General features: G+C 42.7%; 1 protein-coding gene across 1 annotated transcript in view; it reads right to left on the bottom strand.

Annotated features, from left to right (window-relative positions):
- Positions 1–14,474, bottom strand: part of KCNN2 (potassium calcium-activated channel subfamily N member 2) — a 196,246-nt gene extending 181,772 nt beyond the window's left edge. Inside the window, exons 1-2 of the mRNA XM_081231100.1 lie at positions 13,353–14,474; positions 12,637–12,732 (exon numbers count right to left, since the gene is read on the bottom strand). Coding sequence (XP_081087226.1) covers positions 12,637–12,732; positions 13,353–14,459 — 1,203 coding nt within the window. The 5' untranslated portion in view covers positions 14,460–14,474. The remainder of the gene's footprint in view (positions 1–12,636; positions 12,733–13,352) is intronic.
- Positions 14,475–15,547: the final 1,073 nt, after the last annotated feature.

The following is a 15,547-nucleotide window of genomic DNA, read 5'->3' as shown; positions in this document are numbered from 1 at the left end:
CCTGCACAATAGTGCAGAAAAGACCTCTTGTTTTTGGGAAAACGCTGCAGAGAAAATGCTCACCACTAATTGTGCTGTGTGGTCTCTGCTCAGGACGTTCTGACATGGGCTTGAGGGACTAAGTCCTAAACACACATCTGCTTTCCCTCTGTGGCCAGCTGTATAAAACTGCAAAGAGACACACTTAATGGATTCATGATTTCGAAATAGCTGCCACTGAAGTAATTTGTGTATACAGCATCAGACTAAGCGAGACAGTGAACATGACAGCGAGTGGGCTGGATCTTCATCCCCCAATGTAAGGAGCACCCAAGGGACACATTCTGAGATGTGAAGCAGAACATGGCCCAAACGTAACAACCAAAAAATAGGAATAGTTGTCAAAAAGGATAAAAAAGATTGTGTAAAGCAGATATGCTGAAAGAAAGAAAAAAAAGAATACAGAAGATTAAGCCTTTAAAAAATGATATTTAAAAAATCTGCAAGAGCCAGTGGATTCCAAATCAAAGATATTCTGAAAAATAGTTTTCAGCCTTAATACAGTATTGTTGCTTTTTATCCCCAAAACAAGCAAATTAGAGATTTCTCTTTGTATCACTACTGCTTAATTTTTGAAAGTCTGCCCAAATGCATTTTCATTAAGTACCCTCTTTGACATTGACAAATGCGAACAAATAGTGAGAGTTCTTGACTAAAATACTAATGGGAAAGAAGTAAAATTGTATTCAAAATAATTTTCAACAACAGCATTAAAATTTACAATATTACCCACAGGTTTAAGCGATAAGCTGAAGCTTTAAACTAACGGCATGTTTACTAAATAAATAAATCTTCAGTTGTTTTTGCTTCAAAGGACAGAAAGCAATTCATGCTCTTTGAAATAAAAACATTTTTTCCAAATATGGGAGGATTTACCAGTATGAAAATTGGCCTAAGGTAAGTTTCTAGAAGCCAAGACTTTTCATCTTAAAATTTCATAGCTAAATCCACATAAAAGAAATTAAGTGTTCAGTCAATAACTCTGCTTGGGTATATGTCTGGAAGTACTAGATATACCTGTGAAAAGGCATGAGCTGACTATAATAAAGCCCGCAGCCATCACTTTTACATCACTTTATATGTATGCAACTTGAATAAATATTCAGCCTAATTATTATTTTTCAATATTTTAAATGACCTGTGACCTTAAAAATAAATCCAATACTAGGATATAATTTCCCTTACTCACTCAACAAAAATGTAAGCAGTTTAAGGATTACCACCTGTGTATTTTTTTTTTTTACATCTTTATTGGAGTATAATTGCTTTACAATGGTATGTTAGTTTCTGCTTTATAACAAAGTGAATCAGTTATACATATACATATGTTCCCATATCTCTTCCCTCTTGCGTCTCCCTCCCTCCCACCCTCCCTATCCCACCCATCCAGGTGGTCACAAAGCACCGAGCTGATCTCCCTATGCTATGTGGCTGCTTCCCACTAGCTATCTATTTTACACTTCGTAGTGTATGTATGTCCATGCCACTCTCTCACTTTGTCACAGCTTACTCTTCCCCCTCCCCATATCCTCAAGTCCGTTCTCTAGTAGGATTGTGTCTTTAGACCTAGAGTCTGTCATACAGAGTAAAGTAAGTCAGAAAAAGAAAGACAAATACCGTATGCTAACACATATATATGGAATTTAAGAAAAAAAAATGTCATGAAGAACCTAGGGGTAAGATAAGATAAGATCTGTGTATTTTTTACCCCTCTTGACAGCAGACGCTATCCTCAAAAAAGCACTACCCAAGACCGCGACAACCACACTATGGTGCTTAACGCCTCCTCCCCAAAATTCAGTAGCTTGTGTCAAAACTAATATATAAATATCGAATGCAATTTCCTTGGAAGACCAAAACTTCCTGATAGAAAGAAGACTACCTCAGTGAATAAGACCAACAGTGGATGCATATCCAAATTTCAATAGTCAGATTGCTTGGAAACAACCCCATCTTAATACCTTCTTGATAACCATTATAGATAAATACATAACTAGGTAAAAATGCTCAGATATTCAAGAAAGCACATGACAAAATTGTAGATGTGAAACACTGGCTGTTAACACTTGTCTACATGGTTCAGTTCAAAGTTTATACTGTCTGAACCTCAATGTGTTTTATAAAGTAAAAAGCAAAGAAAAAAACTCACCCAACAATAACACATTGTTCAAAAGGAGAGATAATACAGACTCAACTAATGGTCATTTGAAATGAAACAGAAGACAAGATATAAGCTGTCTGATAAAAAGTAAACCCAATCACTGAACCAATTATATTTTGAGATGTTACTTGTCATATTGACACATGAAAATTCTTCTCAATTCTTTCCAATCAAGGTACTCCAAGCATGGCTGAGGGTGGTGGCATACTAAACAAAACTCTTGCCAGAGATAAACCTAATCCAGAAAAGGAAAAAAAAAATGCTTTTTTATTTAAATATCCTGTAGACCTACAATGAATACAGACAGAAATGCTGTCAGTTACAGTCCTTTATACATATGCCTTTGGCTGTTTATTATCTCTCATCCTTTCAGCAGGGGTTTAATACCAGAATTTTCCATTATCAAATTATTCTCTTTGCTTACTTTTCAGGGCGCTGCACTTAACTCTTTTAAGTCACCAGGATCCTAATTAGTAGGAGATGCCATCAGCTGTGACCTGGATGTCTGAAGGAGTTAATGTAGCTCGAAAAGAGCCTAGCTTCCAGCCAGAAGCCACACCTATGGTGTGTTTATAGGGGAAATGGCTATTTTGGTAAAAAATGGTGAGCCCTAACATTATAGTACTCTAACACTAGTTTACTGATCTGAAACCTGACAACCAAAATGAACACTTACCTCCTCAGACGGCCAACTTGCCCACAGGGAAAATCTAAACTAAGTTTAAAAAAATATTGGCTGTCCTTAATGGAGATCAAAGCTTTTATTAAAAAAAAAATAGAATGCACACACATATGCCTATTCTAGATTAAGTGTGAGTAAACTAATGAACACTGTTTGAATGCACACCTTTTTTTTTTTTTCTGTTCCCTCCTGTACGACTTGTAAAAGAAGAAAAAAATATCACTGTTGCCCAGAGCTCAGAGAATCTGGGCTCCAATTCCTCCCCTTCCACCCCAACGAACCCCGAAATAGCTAACAATAACCAGCAGCTGACACCTAAATAGCCCTCACCACATGCCAGGCAGCATTCTAAGTGCTTTATATTTATATATACACAAATATATACACTCAATCCTCACAACAACCCAATGAGAGAGGTACTCTATACTCCCCATTTTACAGACAAGGAAAGGGAAGTACGGAGAGATTAAGTAATATGTCTAAGGTCACACAGCTAATTAGTGGCAGAGCTGGGTACAAGCCCAGACAGATTGGGCTCCAGAAGCAGCACACAAAGCCACTAGGCAATGCTGCAAAAACAGTAAACAACTCAAAGGAGAGTCTGATTGCTTTGCTTTGCTCAGCAGGAAAGTTTGTAGAGAAAAATTTCAGAAATTATGGTTTTTACAGCTTCCTATAATAACAAAGACTGGGAACATCTGTGGACAAAGTTATCTTCCAATACTGCTTTTGCATCATTTCTATATAAACTTTAATTATTAAGCAGGAATACCCTTTTACAAACCTGGTTAGCCAAGATTTAGAAACCAAAATCGTGGAGAAATAGGAAGCTATAGGAGACTCCAGGGAAGCACATTTCTAGATTCACAAAGTAGGACAGTACTCAAAATACTAATCAGTAAATGGATCCTAGACACTCCAGAAAATAATCAAATCAGTTATTTAACAAAGTGGTTTGTAAGTACTTTAAAAATGAAAGGCATGATATAAACCTTTGGAAGGACCATTTGACAAATTCTCAATTGCCTTAAATAATATCCTTTAACTAAGTAATTTCTGCCTTGGCAATTTATCCTTAGGAAATCATCAGAGGTGCTTATACAAGTTCATCTGCAAAGGTATTTATTATACAAATATTTTAAATCGGGTCTTTCTAATTTTTCTTAAGGGTCCAAAAATAAGGGAAAGGATTAAATTGCTTATAGCTATATGATGCAAAGAAAATTGGAATGTTTAATGGCATGGGGAAATGAATAGAAAATTACATAAAAAGAACACAAAATTTCCTTATCCTGATATACAGCAAATATCAGGTCCATCTACTTCATATAAATACATTATATCACAATAATAATTATCTCTGGGTGGTGAGATTAAACTAACATATTCTTTTTCATGTTATCTATGTTTTACAGATCTCTAACATAAATGTTCACTAATTTTATAATCTGCAGAGGAAAACAAAATCTTTAAGAGAAAAGGCATTTGGTCATGAAGGCTAATATATTATAATGCTTAAAGTGATAAGCTCATCAGTCTTGTTTCCTCTTGGATATCATGAATAGGCTGGCAGATCACGAGACTGCACAGAATACATGGATTTCAGCAAGGCATCTGAGAGTCCTCATGACATTCTTGTAGAGAAACGTAGGCTGGCTGATAGTCAGGGTTCAGAGAGTTGTCAGTACATGAAAAGCTGAACCAAATATCATGGATGAACTGATGGCTAACTACAAAGAAGGTCCTACTTCTCCGTTCTGACCGTGGCTCACTCATGCCTTGGGCATGGGTACCCAAGCTACACTTTTCAAAGTCCTGGCTAGTGAGAAGCTAGGAAGAAGAGTTGGATGTGTGAAAACTGGGTAACAGCCACGAACATTGACCATGTTTCTGGAACAGAATTTAGCACTGATGTGGGTCTTTCCAATGCCAGAGCCCCCTCCACACACAGCATTTTCCAAACCTAAGTAAGTGTTTGTCAAATAGATATCACAATTATGATTCAAATAATTCTGACAGGCTAAAACACTCACCTGAAACCAAGATGCTATTTAACAGAGTCAGTAAATGTAAAGCCCTACATTCAGTTCAGTAACAATTTTACAAGTGTACTTGGCAACAGTTTGTGTGACGCAATGACCATTTTAGACTAAATCACAGTCGGCATAATGGAGGATTTTTGTTGAACGGAGGTAACAAGTACACTGGCAGATCCCATCTGAGAGTACTGAGTATATTTCTGACCTTACTCAAAGAGGGAATTCAACAAAACAGAGTAAGTCCAGAAGAACATGATCAGGGACATTCTAAGCCTGATCGGGAAAATTCAAAGAAACAGGGACTATTTAATTAGGTGGGCATTTAAAGGGACCTAACCAATATTTAAATGTTTGCTCTGTCATTCTGGGAAGAGGGGGAATCAATTTATTCTGTTATACTGAAAACTACAGTCTGTGTTCTGTTTCTACCATTGCACTGAAACTGCTCCTCAAGGTCAGCAATGATCTTGAACTTGCCAAATCCAAAAGGCACCTCTCTACCCGATATTAACTGACTTCGTGGCATTCAGTACACAGCACTGTGCCCTCCTTCCAACACTCCCATTACCACCTCTAAGACAAGTCATTCTTATCTCTTTTCTCTAGTTCTTGCTGCACACAACCTCTAGATGTCAGAGGTTGATCCGCTCTCGACCTTCTTCTCTCATTCCTCTATTTTCTCGCAGTGATTTTATCAATTCCTGGGGGTTTAAATAGTCTCTATGCTGATTACTTGCCAATTTAAATTTCCACTCCACACCTTTTCTCTGAACTCAGGGTTCTCTTGTATAATCAGAAGCATTTCCATCAGAAGCATTCCTGATTCCACATGCTACTCTTCAATGTGAGTTCTCCCCTGTCAGCATAACACACTCAGATGCTCCAACCAGAACCCTGAGAATCATCTTTGCAACACCCCTTGCCCTCGCCTGTCATATCCAATCACTAAGATGTCCATTCTACCTCCAACCTGGGTCTTGAATCAGACCACTTCTCTTCGTTTCCACCACTGCTACCCAAGCCAAGTGGGCGTCATCTCTAAATGTGACTTGCCAAGGGTCTCCAGACCAATCTCCTCAGAGCTTCAACAAAAGGTCTGCTTAAACAATAAGCTGGATCATGACTCTTCTGTGCTTTAATGATGGCCTCATGCACTTTGAAGAAAACATCACAAAATTCTTGTAATGGCCTCAGGACCCTTCAGTATCAGAACCCTGCCTATCCCCTCTCACCCCATCCAGTACCACCGTCGCCCTGCTTGGGCCACACTGGTTTGCTCTCGATTGTATAAGTGCAGGAAACTCCTTTCAGTCACGAGGGCTTGGAAAAGGTTGTTCCTCCAGACTCTGCCAATAGCTGGTAACTTCTTTTCCTTTATGTCTCAGCTTAAAAGTCACTTCCTTAGAGACTGCTCCCAGGACCACCCTGTCTGATGTGTACAACCCTCTGCCCCCAATTATTTTCTATCACAGCCTTTCATGGCCCCTTTATGACACTTATCACAACTTCCAAGGATTTTCTTCCTTTACTTAATTTTTGTCTCTCTCCTTAACCGCGCCTGCTTGGAATGTCAGTTCCAAGAGGGAAGGAACCTTACTGTCTTATTCCTCATTGTATTAGCAGAGCTCAAAAACGTTTTCAATGTTGAATATGGGAAGGAATAAAACCAGATTTCACCCCCAACATAAGGAAAATCTTCCTAAAATTAAGAGTTGTCTGGCAATGGAATGGACAGCCTTGTACAGACAAACTGGCCATCATGGGAAGAGGGTTCAAGCAGAAATTGGGTGGCCACTTTTATCTGAGATGACATAAAGGGAGTTTCCATGCTGGGTGGGATCCTGGGCCAGATAACAATTCAGGTCCTCTCCATACAGTTTCCAGTTCTATAAAGAGAATTCTAAAGGAGTTTCAGGTTAAACATATACTCCCAAAGTAGCAAACATCATATTTCCTAATGAGCAGAAATTCTCACTAAAACGGCCCCATGAAACCACTTTGTACCCTGACCAAAAGTAACTTCCTGAAGCTAAATCAGTGCAGGCTCCCTCTGTCCACCCTGCCAGATGTGGTTTGGGACAATGACAGCCCACAGTGGCCTCCTTTCCGAGCTGTACAAAACGTGGCCCAGAAACGAGTTGGCAGATCAAGCGAACTCACTTGCAGTAAACCTAAAGTTCCACTCTTCATTCATTTGTGATGCTGCTCTGTAAGCACACCAGGATAGCTTTATTTAGTGTCACACCCATTAATAATGCAGAGATCTTTATACAGGCAGGCAGGGAAAATTGGTCCTGAGTGATTTCGTTACTACAGGGTATACACGAAGTCAAAGGGACTGAGAGTCTCATTACAACTCTGTAGAAGTTGCTGGCAATATAGACAGCGGTTGTGGAGCTGACTACCACACAACAAAGCAATTCAGGAAAGGTATCCACCTCATGATCTTCTGGAGTCTTACAGTCAAAGAGTTAACCCTCCTCTCCCTCAAACTATAGATATACGAGAGACCTAAAGACCAATCGAAGACCATTCCTTCTACTCTTTTAGCTTCCTTCATCTCTAACTTTTTTTTAAATAAAAAAACCCAAAAATGTGGCCAATACTTGCTTCTGATGGCACCTTTACAAGGATTGGTCATTTTGTCAGCAGATTAGATAATGCACCACTAGATATTGCAAAATGTTGCAAATAAGCCTATGAGGCCATGAGCTTTGTACTTAAGGAATTTTTCACCAAAAAAAAAAATGTTTTTTCAGGAAGATAGTAAACTTTACAAAGCCAAAGATATTTAAAATGCCTTTTTATAACATTCAGTGTTAACAATGTTGTGGGGAAATAATGTGCAGGGAAGCAGAGAATGAGAACTCTGAAGACCTTTCTAAAGGGCTGGTGGGCAGTACCTTTCCATTTAAAATACAAACTCTCTTTGATTCAGCAATCTGTCTGCTGGATATATACCATATGTGTATCCTCTACTTAGTAGATTTAAAGAGTATATAAGACTGTTCATTTTTATTATGGCTTATAACAGAAAAAGCTTATCAGTAAGCCACAGTGCACCCATAAAATGGGATAATAAACAGTTGCTAAGAAAGAATGAGATGGGTTTCCATGTGCTGACAATAAAAAACATTCAAGATATAGTAAGCAAAAAAAGCACAGTATGTGTGTCTCTAAACACAACTAAATATTCATTTTTGAAAATTCTGGAGAAATGTATGAGAAATTTAAAAGTGGTTGTCTGAAACACTGGACTGAGAATGTGACTATCATATTCATTTGAAGCTCTTCTGTACTAGTTATTTTCGCGATGTGTAGTCATTATTATTTTATTAATAAGAATAATAACTATATGCAGTATTTTCTGCATGGTCTGGAAGCATCTACTTGCTCTCTGCAGGAGTGGGAAAGCGAGCATTCTTTCCTACTCTCCACGAGGTGAGCCAGAGTCTACTCAGTGGGCACTTAGCCACCCCTCCTCAACCAGTCCAGGAGACTTCAGAGGTTGCTGAGGTCCCTGCCCACACTCACTCCTTCCCCCTTTGTGTGGCCTACATGCACAGGTAAGGGGAAATTTTCATTTCTGCTCTTCCACTTTTAGATGTATATCATCCATCTCTGAAAAGCTAACTTAAAGGAGAATGCGTAGAGTTATTCCATGGCAAGAGATACCAGGGGAAAATCAGTGTTTCCCTTAGTGCTGTTTATTCTATAATTATATTATTACCAAAACAAAACCAAGGAAATAAAACCATTTTCAACTTTAAAGTATAGTACTCTCCATTCTGCCAAATCCCATGAGAACCAGAAAGATTACAGTCAAGGGGTTTTCTTTCCAACTTAGAATCTTGTATTTGCCTATCTCAAAATTCTAAACAACTCTTTCAACTAAAATTGCTTCCACAAGAGAAAGTCATGTACACTAAAGTTGAAAAGATGAAGTGCAATCTACATTCAACTTATTTGATGTTGAAGATCTTAAAGAGTACTTGAACATTGTTTTGTTCTTATTTCATCAAACAAATGCTTCCAACCCTACAGAAGAGGGGGGAGAAAAAGAAAAGTCACAGGAAATCATGTCTCTGTTTTTCCTATTATTTGACCTTGGACTCGAGGTGGGGAAGCTACTTATTTAGTATCAAGTGACCTTTCCAAACTGTATAAAACAATCCCCATAGTACTTTTCCTTTGTCAGAAGGTTGTGATACAAAGGCATTTGCTAAAATTTATTGTATGTGTCTATTCATCATTTTTTGACTTTACTGATGAATATAGAAAGTAAGCCCAAATGTCTATTTGAAAAAATCTAATATCCACTTAGCTGAAAATCTGCTCCCACTAAATCTGATTTTATATAAGCTTTCTGACCCCGCCCCCCCAAAAGTAATTTCATTTTTGTTTTGGGGGGATGTAAAAGTAATTATTGAAATGAGCAAACTATAGCCTGGTGCATTGAGCTGTCTGTGGTACTGAAAAAATGACACTAAAGCTGAAATGTACTGAGCTAAGTTCTTACAAAGCCTCTCCATCACACTATTTTAATTCAAGCACTTCTGTCCATGACTCACCTGAACCATCTTATTTTGATAGACTGTGTATAAACATTTTATAAAAGGTCACATTGACTTGCTTTCCAAGGTTCTCCATGGAAATGTCAGGGCCTCCCCAAGCTTCATTAAAGCAATTCCGGTGGACAGAGAGCCAGAACATTGACTATAACACTTAACTTTTCCTGAATGTAGTAAGAAATCCTACCATGTACCAGAAACCCATACTAGCTAGCTCTCACTATCCAATCATCATACTGCTATGCTAAAAAGAAAAAGAGGAAGTGTCACATTAGACTGCATGCTATGCCCAAGAACACGCTCTGAACGGCAGCATAACCCCTGCATTGAGTTCCTTAACTCAAAGCTAATCTATATACTTGGAATTCTTAATAGTAAACTGAGAAGTACCTATTTGCTTAAAGCTTATGAAAGAAGTACATCTATAGCAGTGACATCAATAAGTTAAAAAGGGGTCAATTCATCATTTCCCACACATGGATACATTAGCCTATGCACTTGATTTTACCATGTTTCAGAGTGAACTATTTCAGCAGCAATCACTGACTACTCTCTGGATAAATTAGAACATGTTTTTCTGGTTCTTGATTTCCAGCTCAGGGTCTCCACATTTATTTGGTCCTTTGCCATTTCATATTTTTAAAAAAGCATCTCAGATAAGAATTTGGAACTTCAGCTTGAGGAAAACAAAAATCACTCTAGATTAAACACTGAATGTAAAAGCTACATCCAAAACAACTAAATGATATTACCTGAGCATCCATTTTGAAATTATCTTAAGTGTGGTTGGTTTAGCAGAAACCATGTATCAGGTCAGATAATTCCAATCATAAAAATCTAACTTTTTGTGATGTTTATGTTTCCCCAGCAATAAAGAAGTTCACTGTGCTTATAACCCTTAGAGCGGGAATTCATGTCCTCATTTTTATCACCCGTGCTCTTTGTACTCTAATCAATATATCTATGCATTTGTATAACAGAAATGGTCCTCAAAATTAGCCAGGGGTGGAATTCTTTCAAGTGTGAAATGATCTTTAAAAATATGACTTCTTTTATTTGTATTACTTTCTCTAAATTTTAAGAGTTCTAATATGGTATCAAAAATTTTTTACAACACGTAATTAACATCTGGCCAATGTTAATGGCCAATGTCTCGTCCTCACAAACTCCTATAAGTTATTTCAAAAAAAAATCTCCCCATAATTCTTAAAAGGTTAGCATTTTCAGGAAGACACTTTGTTCTTGGTGTTAATACCATCAAATGTCCTCCGCCTTGAATGCTTGTTTCGCTGTGTGTTTTTCAGAAGGAACAGGAATAATACGAAAGCTGATGTTTTATTAAAAAAAAAAACAGCAAGGTCTCATTCTAGGGTGGATTAAATAAAACTACTCTGGTCTTCAAGCCAAAAAAAAATTAAATTACTTGATTTTTATAAATACCTAAGAAGATTTTAGAAAAACCGTTTAAGTCTAACCCTGTTCAAATACCAAACGTTTGGATTTAGAGAGGAACCACAGACAAAGACATGTCCATGTTCAGGGTTGCTAACAAGCAGTAGCAGAGCGCAGCAGGAAGCATTCTGGGTGGAAGCTAGGAGGACAGGCCTGGTCACGCTCTGCACTGTCTAGCTGTGGGATCTGGCAAGCTGCTCACCTCTTCTGACTGCAGGTACCTCATCTGTAGACCAAGTCAAAGGGCCATTACACCTATTTTGTTTCCCAGCCTTAAGTGTCTACCCTTCAAGTCAAAATGAAAAGATACTCTCATGATGCTTAAGTTACATTTTAGTATTACTTTAAAATGTTTGAAAGAATCTCAAAAGCCCACGATCATTAGTGCTGAATTAAAGATGGACCTGTGTAAATTATTAAAATTTTAAAGGGTCCAAATGTGTTTGCCTTGTTTTGGCAGTGCAGTTTTATTACTTACCGCTAAATATTCTCACTCTTTCTAATTCTCATTCTCTATCCTCCTTCCTTCAAAATCACACTTTTCAAAGTCTTTGCAATTTGAAAGCATGATGAAGTAATTTCTCCCCCCTCATGTGGGGTCATGTGTATCTTTATTTTGCTTGGGCAATAGTTAAAATTGGTTTCTTCCATATTTAGTATGTTTTTGCAAATTATTAACTTAAAATTAATTTAACTTATAATTAACGCTGTTATTTAAATTCAATGGCAACTCCTAAAGGAAAGCAGCCTAAATTAGAGGGTTTAATAGTTCAGCCAAACGCCTAACACCTGATCCAAAACAATCAGAAAATGCATATTAGTGTAAGTTCTAAACTGGAAAATCTCAATCTCTCTTAATTTTTGAAAACTCTAGTTATTTTATTCCCAAACCTTAATATTCCTTTAACTGAAAGCTACAGCAAAATAAACAACTTAAAAGACAAGCCACGAATTTTAGACGGATTATTGTGAAATTGTCAGTAACGGTCAAATCTAACAATAGAGTTCCTGGCTGCATTTAAACAAAACAAACATTTTCCTAACAAGTTCACTCACAAGGGCAGTGGCCTTTGCTCTTAAATGACATTTTAAATAAATAATATAATGATTATACCTGAAAATCTACCAAACTACCAGATATACAGAATTTGTATTCTTAATTTACAACAGATTTTTTTCTTCAAATTTACAGTAAGATATAGAAAAGGTCAGAGTTTTCTTCTTGTCTTATTGATATATATTAGCAAGGAATATCACGGGCCTATTTTCTTCTCTAAGCTACAGTTATGGAAGGCGATATACATGGGCACAATCTTCCATAATGACCCACCCATCTTGTTAAATGTTTATTAGACAAGAATACACATTTACCTGGCAGATTAAGGCTAGTATATACCTGGCCTTGAGGAAAACAAATACAGTGACTGACATGGAGAAGTGGATCTACCTAAAGAAGAGAGGGGAAAATCTGAAAGGTTTAACAAATACATCCTGGAAACTACTGCACATTTACATGCTGCACTGTTTGTTTTGTTTTTAACTTCTTGAAAGAACAGGTCAGGTGCTAAGGTAAGAATACAGCATGTGTCTTCTGTAACCTCAAGCAAGGACACGAGAGCTTGGAAAAAGCGTTTGCTGCCTTGCACTTCCCCCGGCTGGAGTCATTCATAAACAGCAGAACCCCGAAGTTACCTGTATTTCCCTGGCGTGGTACACGATGATCAGACCGAGCAGGATGATCGTGGAGAGACTGATAAGGCATTTCAGAGCTAAGGAATACAGCGACGCCTGCAACACAGACAGAAGCACTTTTTTAAAAAAAAGAAGCACTTTTAACCACCTTTAAGATCCGGGGCGTCGGTCAATCCCCAGCAAGGGGACCTGAATTCCCAGGAGGAGGATGCGGGTAGGGGCACCTGTCTCGGCTCTGTGATCTGTCAGATCACTTGGCCTCACAGGAAAGTGAGAGAGGAGATCCCGGAAGGCCAAACAGCGGGGTCCGCGACAACACAGACCCAAGCACAGCTCGTGGCTCTCAAAACCCGAGAGGAAGTTATCCTTGAGTTTAAGCGCTTGGGTTTGAAAGGGGCCTCCGACATCGTGAGCACCGGGAGAGGAACAGAGCATGCTTTCCTCACCGACTCCTGAAATCACTTCTTTAACGTGCCCAAACGCACTGGGCATTCACTGCCTCCAGAACTTTGCGCGCGGAAAAGCTTCCTCTCCAGAGTTGCCTTGCGGATTAGGGGAGCGAGTCTCAGCGGTGCTCGCCGTCCCGGCGGGCACCTCCGATTGTCCGGGAAAAGCTCGGAACTGGCAGGCAGAGAGTTCCCACCAGCGCCCGTCCCAACCACCCGGTGTCCGGCTCTGCGGCCCGGAAACGGTGAGCAAAGGGCTGGAGCACTTACCTTGTCGTAGGCGCCCCACGACAGCTCGGTCTCGATGACCATGACCACGATGCCGAACATGCCGAAGATGAGCGCGTAGTCGCTGAGCCGCTTGCGCTTCTCGAACAGGGCGCGCCGGTGGCCCAGCTTGTAGCCAATGTTCTGGTTCTTCTTTTTGCTGGACTTGGTGCCACCGCTGCTGCCATGCCCGCTGCCACCGCCGCCGCCGCCTCCAGCGCTGCCTCCGCCGCCGGCTCCGTAGAGCGCCAGGTTATTGGAGTTGTTGTGCTCCGGTTTAGATACCACGATCTCCGGGGCTGAGGACGAAGCGGCGGCGGCCGCGGCTGCAGACGGGGAGGACGCGCCGCCACCTCCTCCGACAGACGCCGGGGGCTGTAGGGGCTGTGCCTCGGAGTCCATCTCGTGCAGGTTCCGGCGGGACGCGCTCAAGTTGCTGAGTGGCCGCATGACGCCCCCGTTGTACCTACAGCTGCTCATGGCTATTTCGGTGAAGGGGTTGCTCTCACGGCGCGCCTGGGGCTGGCTGTGCTGGTGGTGCGCCGGGTGCGGGTGGTGGTGGTGGTGGTGGTGGTGCGAGAGCGGGGGCCCGGAGCCCAGGCTGCCGAGGCTGCCCGTGGGGCTGGCGGCGGGCTGCAGGCTGTGGCACTGGTGGTACTGGGAGGCGGACGCCGGCTGCTGCGCGTACTGCTGCCGGAGCGCACTGGCATGGCTGGACGGCGTCAGCTCGCTCACATTGAGCTGGCTGCCCCGGCGCGACGAGCAGCAGCAGCAGCACGACGAGCCTGACAGCGGCGAGGAGGTACGGGTCCGGAAGGCGCCGCCGGGCGAGGAGGTGCGGAGCAGCAGGGACAGGTTATCCCCCGCCCCCGCCCCCGGGGCACCGGAGGAGGCGCAGCTGTTGCACCGGAGGCATGGGCTGCTGCCGCCGCTGCCCTGCTGCTGGTGCGCGAGGTGCGGGGGGTGGTGAGGGTGCGGGAGGGGCGCGAAGGGCGGGCACGGCTTGTCCTGGCTCTGCTGCTGCTGCTGGCAATGCAGGTGTGAGGAGCGCGGTGGCGGTGGCGGCTGCTCCGAGAAGAAGCCGCGCTGGAACTGCAATGGGGTTTCCATGTCAGGGCTGTTAAAGCTGCAGGGAGACCAGGCGGTGGTGCACCCTGCGCAATGCGTTATGGTAGGGAGCGGAGACTCCTGCTGCTGGTGCGAGGAAGGGCCCATGCCGGCTCCGGTAGAATCCAGGCGGCGCGTCCGATTGGTTGGGCTCACCAAAACAATGGGCATGACATCACCTGCGGGGACCAAGACTGAGTTTGCGGTGCGCGCGGTTTAGGGGAGTGTGTGTGAAAGAGAGAGAGAGAGAGATTGGGGGGGGGGGGGGAATCTGCAGGATGAAAACCCTCGGAGGCGCAGGCCAGGACAGGGTGAGGGCGGGGGTTCCACCTGCTGTTTGGGAGCACCCGTGAGCACCACCAGGGATGGGGAGCCCCCAGGTAGTGCAGAGGGTCTGCAGAGGAAGGAGGAAAAAACAGGCGTCCCCTCCTTCCCGTGCCACCACCCCCCTAACTAGTGCCGGACGCGCAGTCTAGATCCCCTGCACCGGGCACTGCAGCACATTGAGCCACCCCAGCCAGGGGGTCAGGCGAGGGAACAGTGCAGAACCCGGGCCACTCCTCCACCGGCATGCACGCCTCTTAGAGCTGCAGAACAGCAGCCTCCTCGCCCCACGCCCACTTCTCCCTAATTGTCCCGCTGAGAGTGGGCTGCCGGCTGCCCGCCAAATAACTGCGGGGGCACCCGCTTTGGAGAGAAAAAGTTTGACGACTAGCTAAGCCAGTGCAGCAGGGCTTAGTGAGAACCCCGGGGCCTGAGCTCCTGTTTGGCCGCTGCGAGATCCGAACGGGTTCGGATCTTCCCCACGCCGCTGGTCTCTGGCGCCGGGGAGTCGGGATTGGCTGCGTGGTGCTCTCGCCCTAATGCGCTGCGGCGCGGGTAGGGTTAACCTCCTTGGCGCCTGGGCCTGGGGAGGATGGGGGCGGGGCCGGAGGAGGGGATCCCCTTCGTCCGCGGGAGGAGCCCGCGAGGGCTTCCCGGGTCCCCCTAGCGGGGGCGGAGGGCTTTCCCCGTCACTGCCTGCTCACATTTGCACCTTCTGCAGAACATGAGGGGCTGGCGCCCCCGGCCGCCAGGTCCTGGACTACGGT

The sequence above is a fragment of the Mesoplodon bidens genome (assembly GCF_964165515.1).
Source record: "Mesoplodon bidens genome assembly, chromosome: 4".
NCBI lineage: Eukaryota > Metazoa > Chordata > Mammalia > Artiodactyla > Ziphiidae > Mesoplodon > Mesoplodon bidens.
Note: the sequence above shows the minus strand (reverse complement) of the source record. Positions and strands in the feature narration are given on the sequence as shown.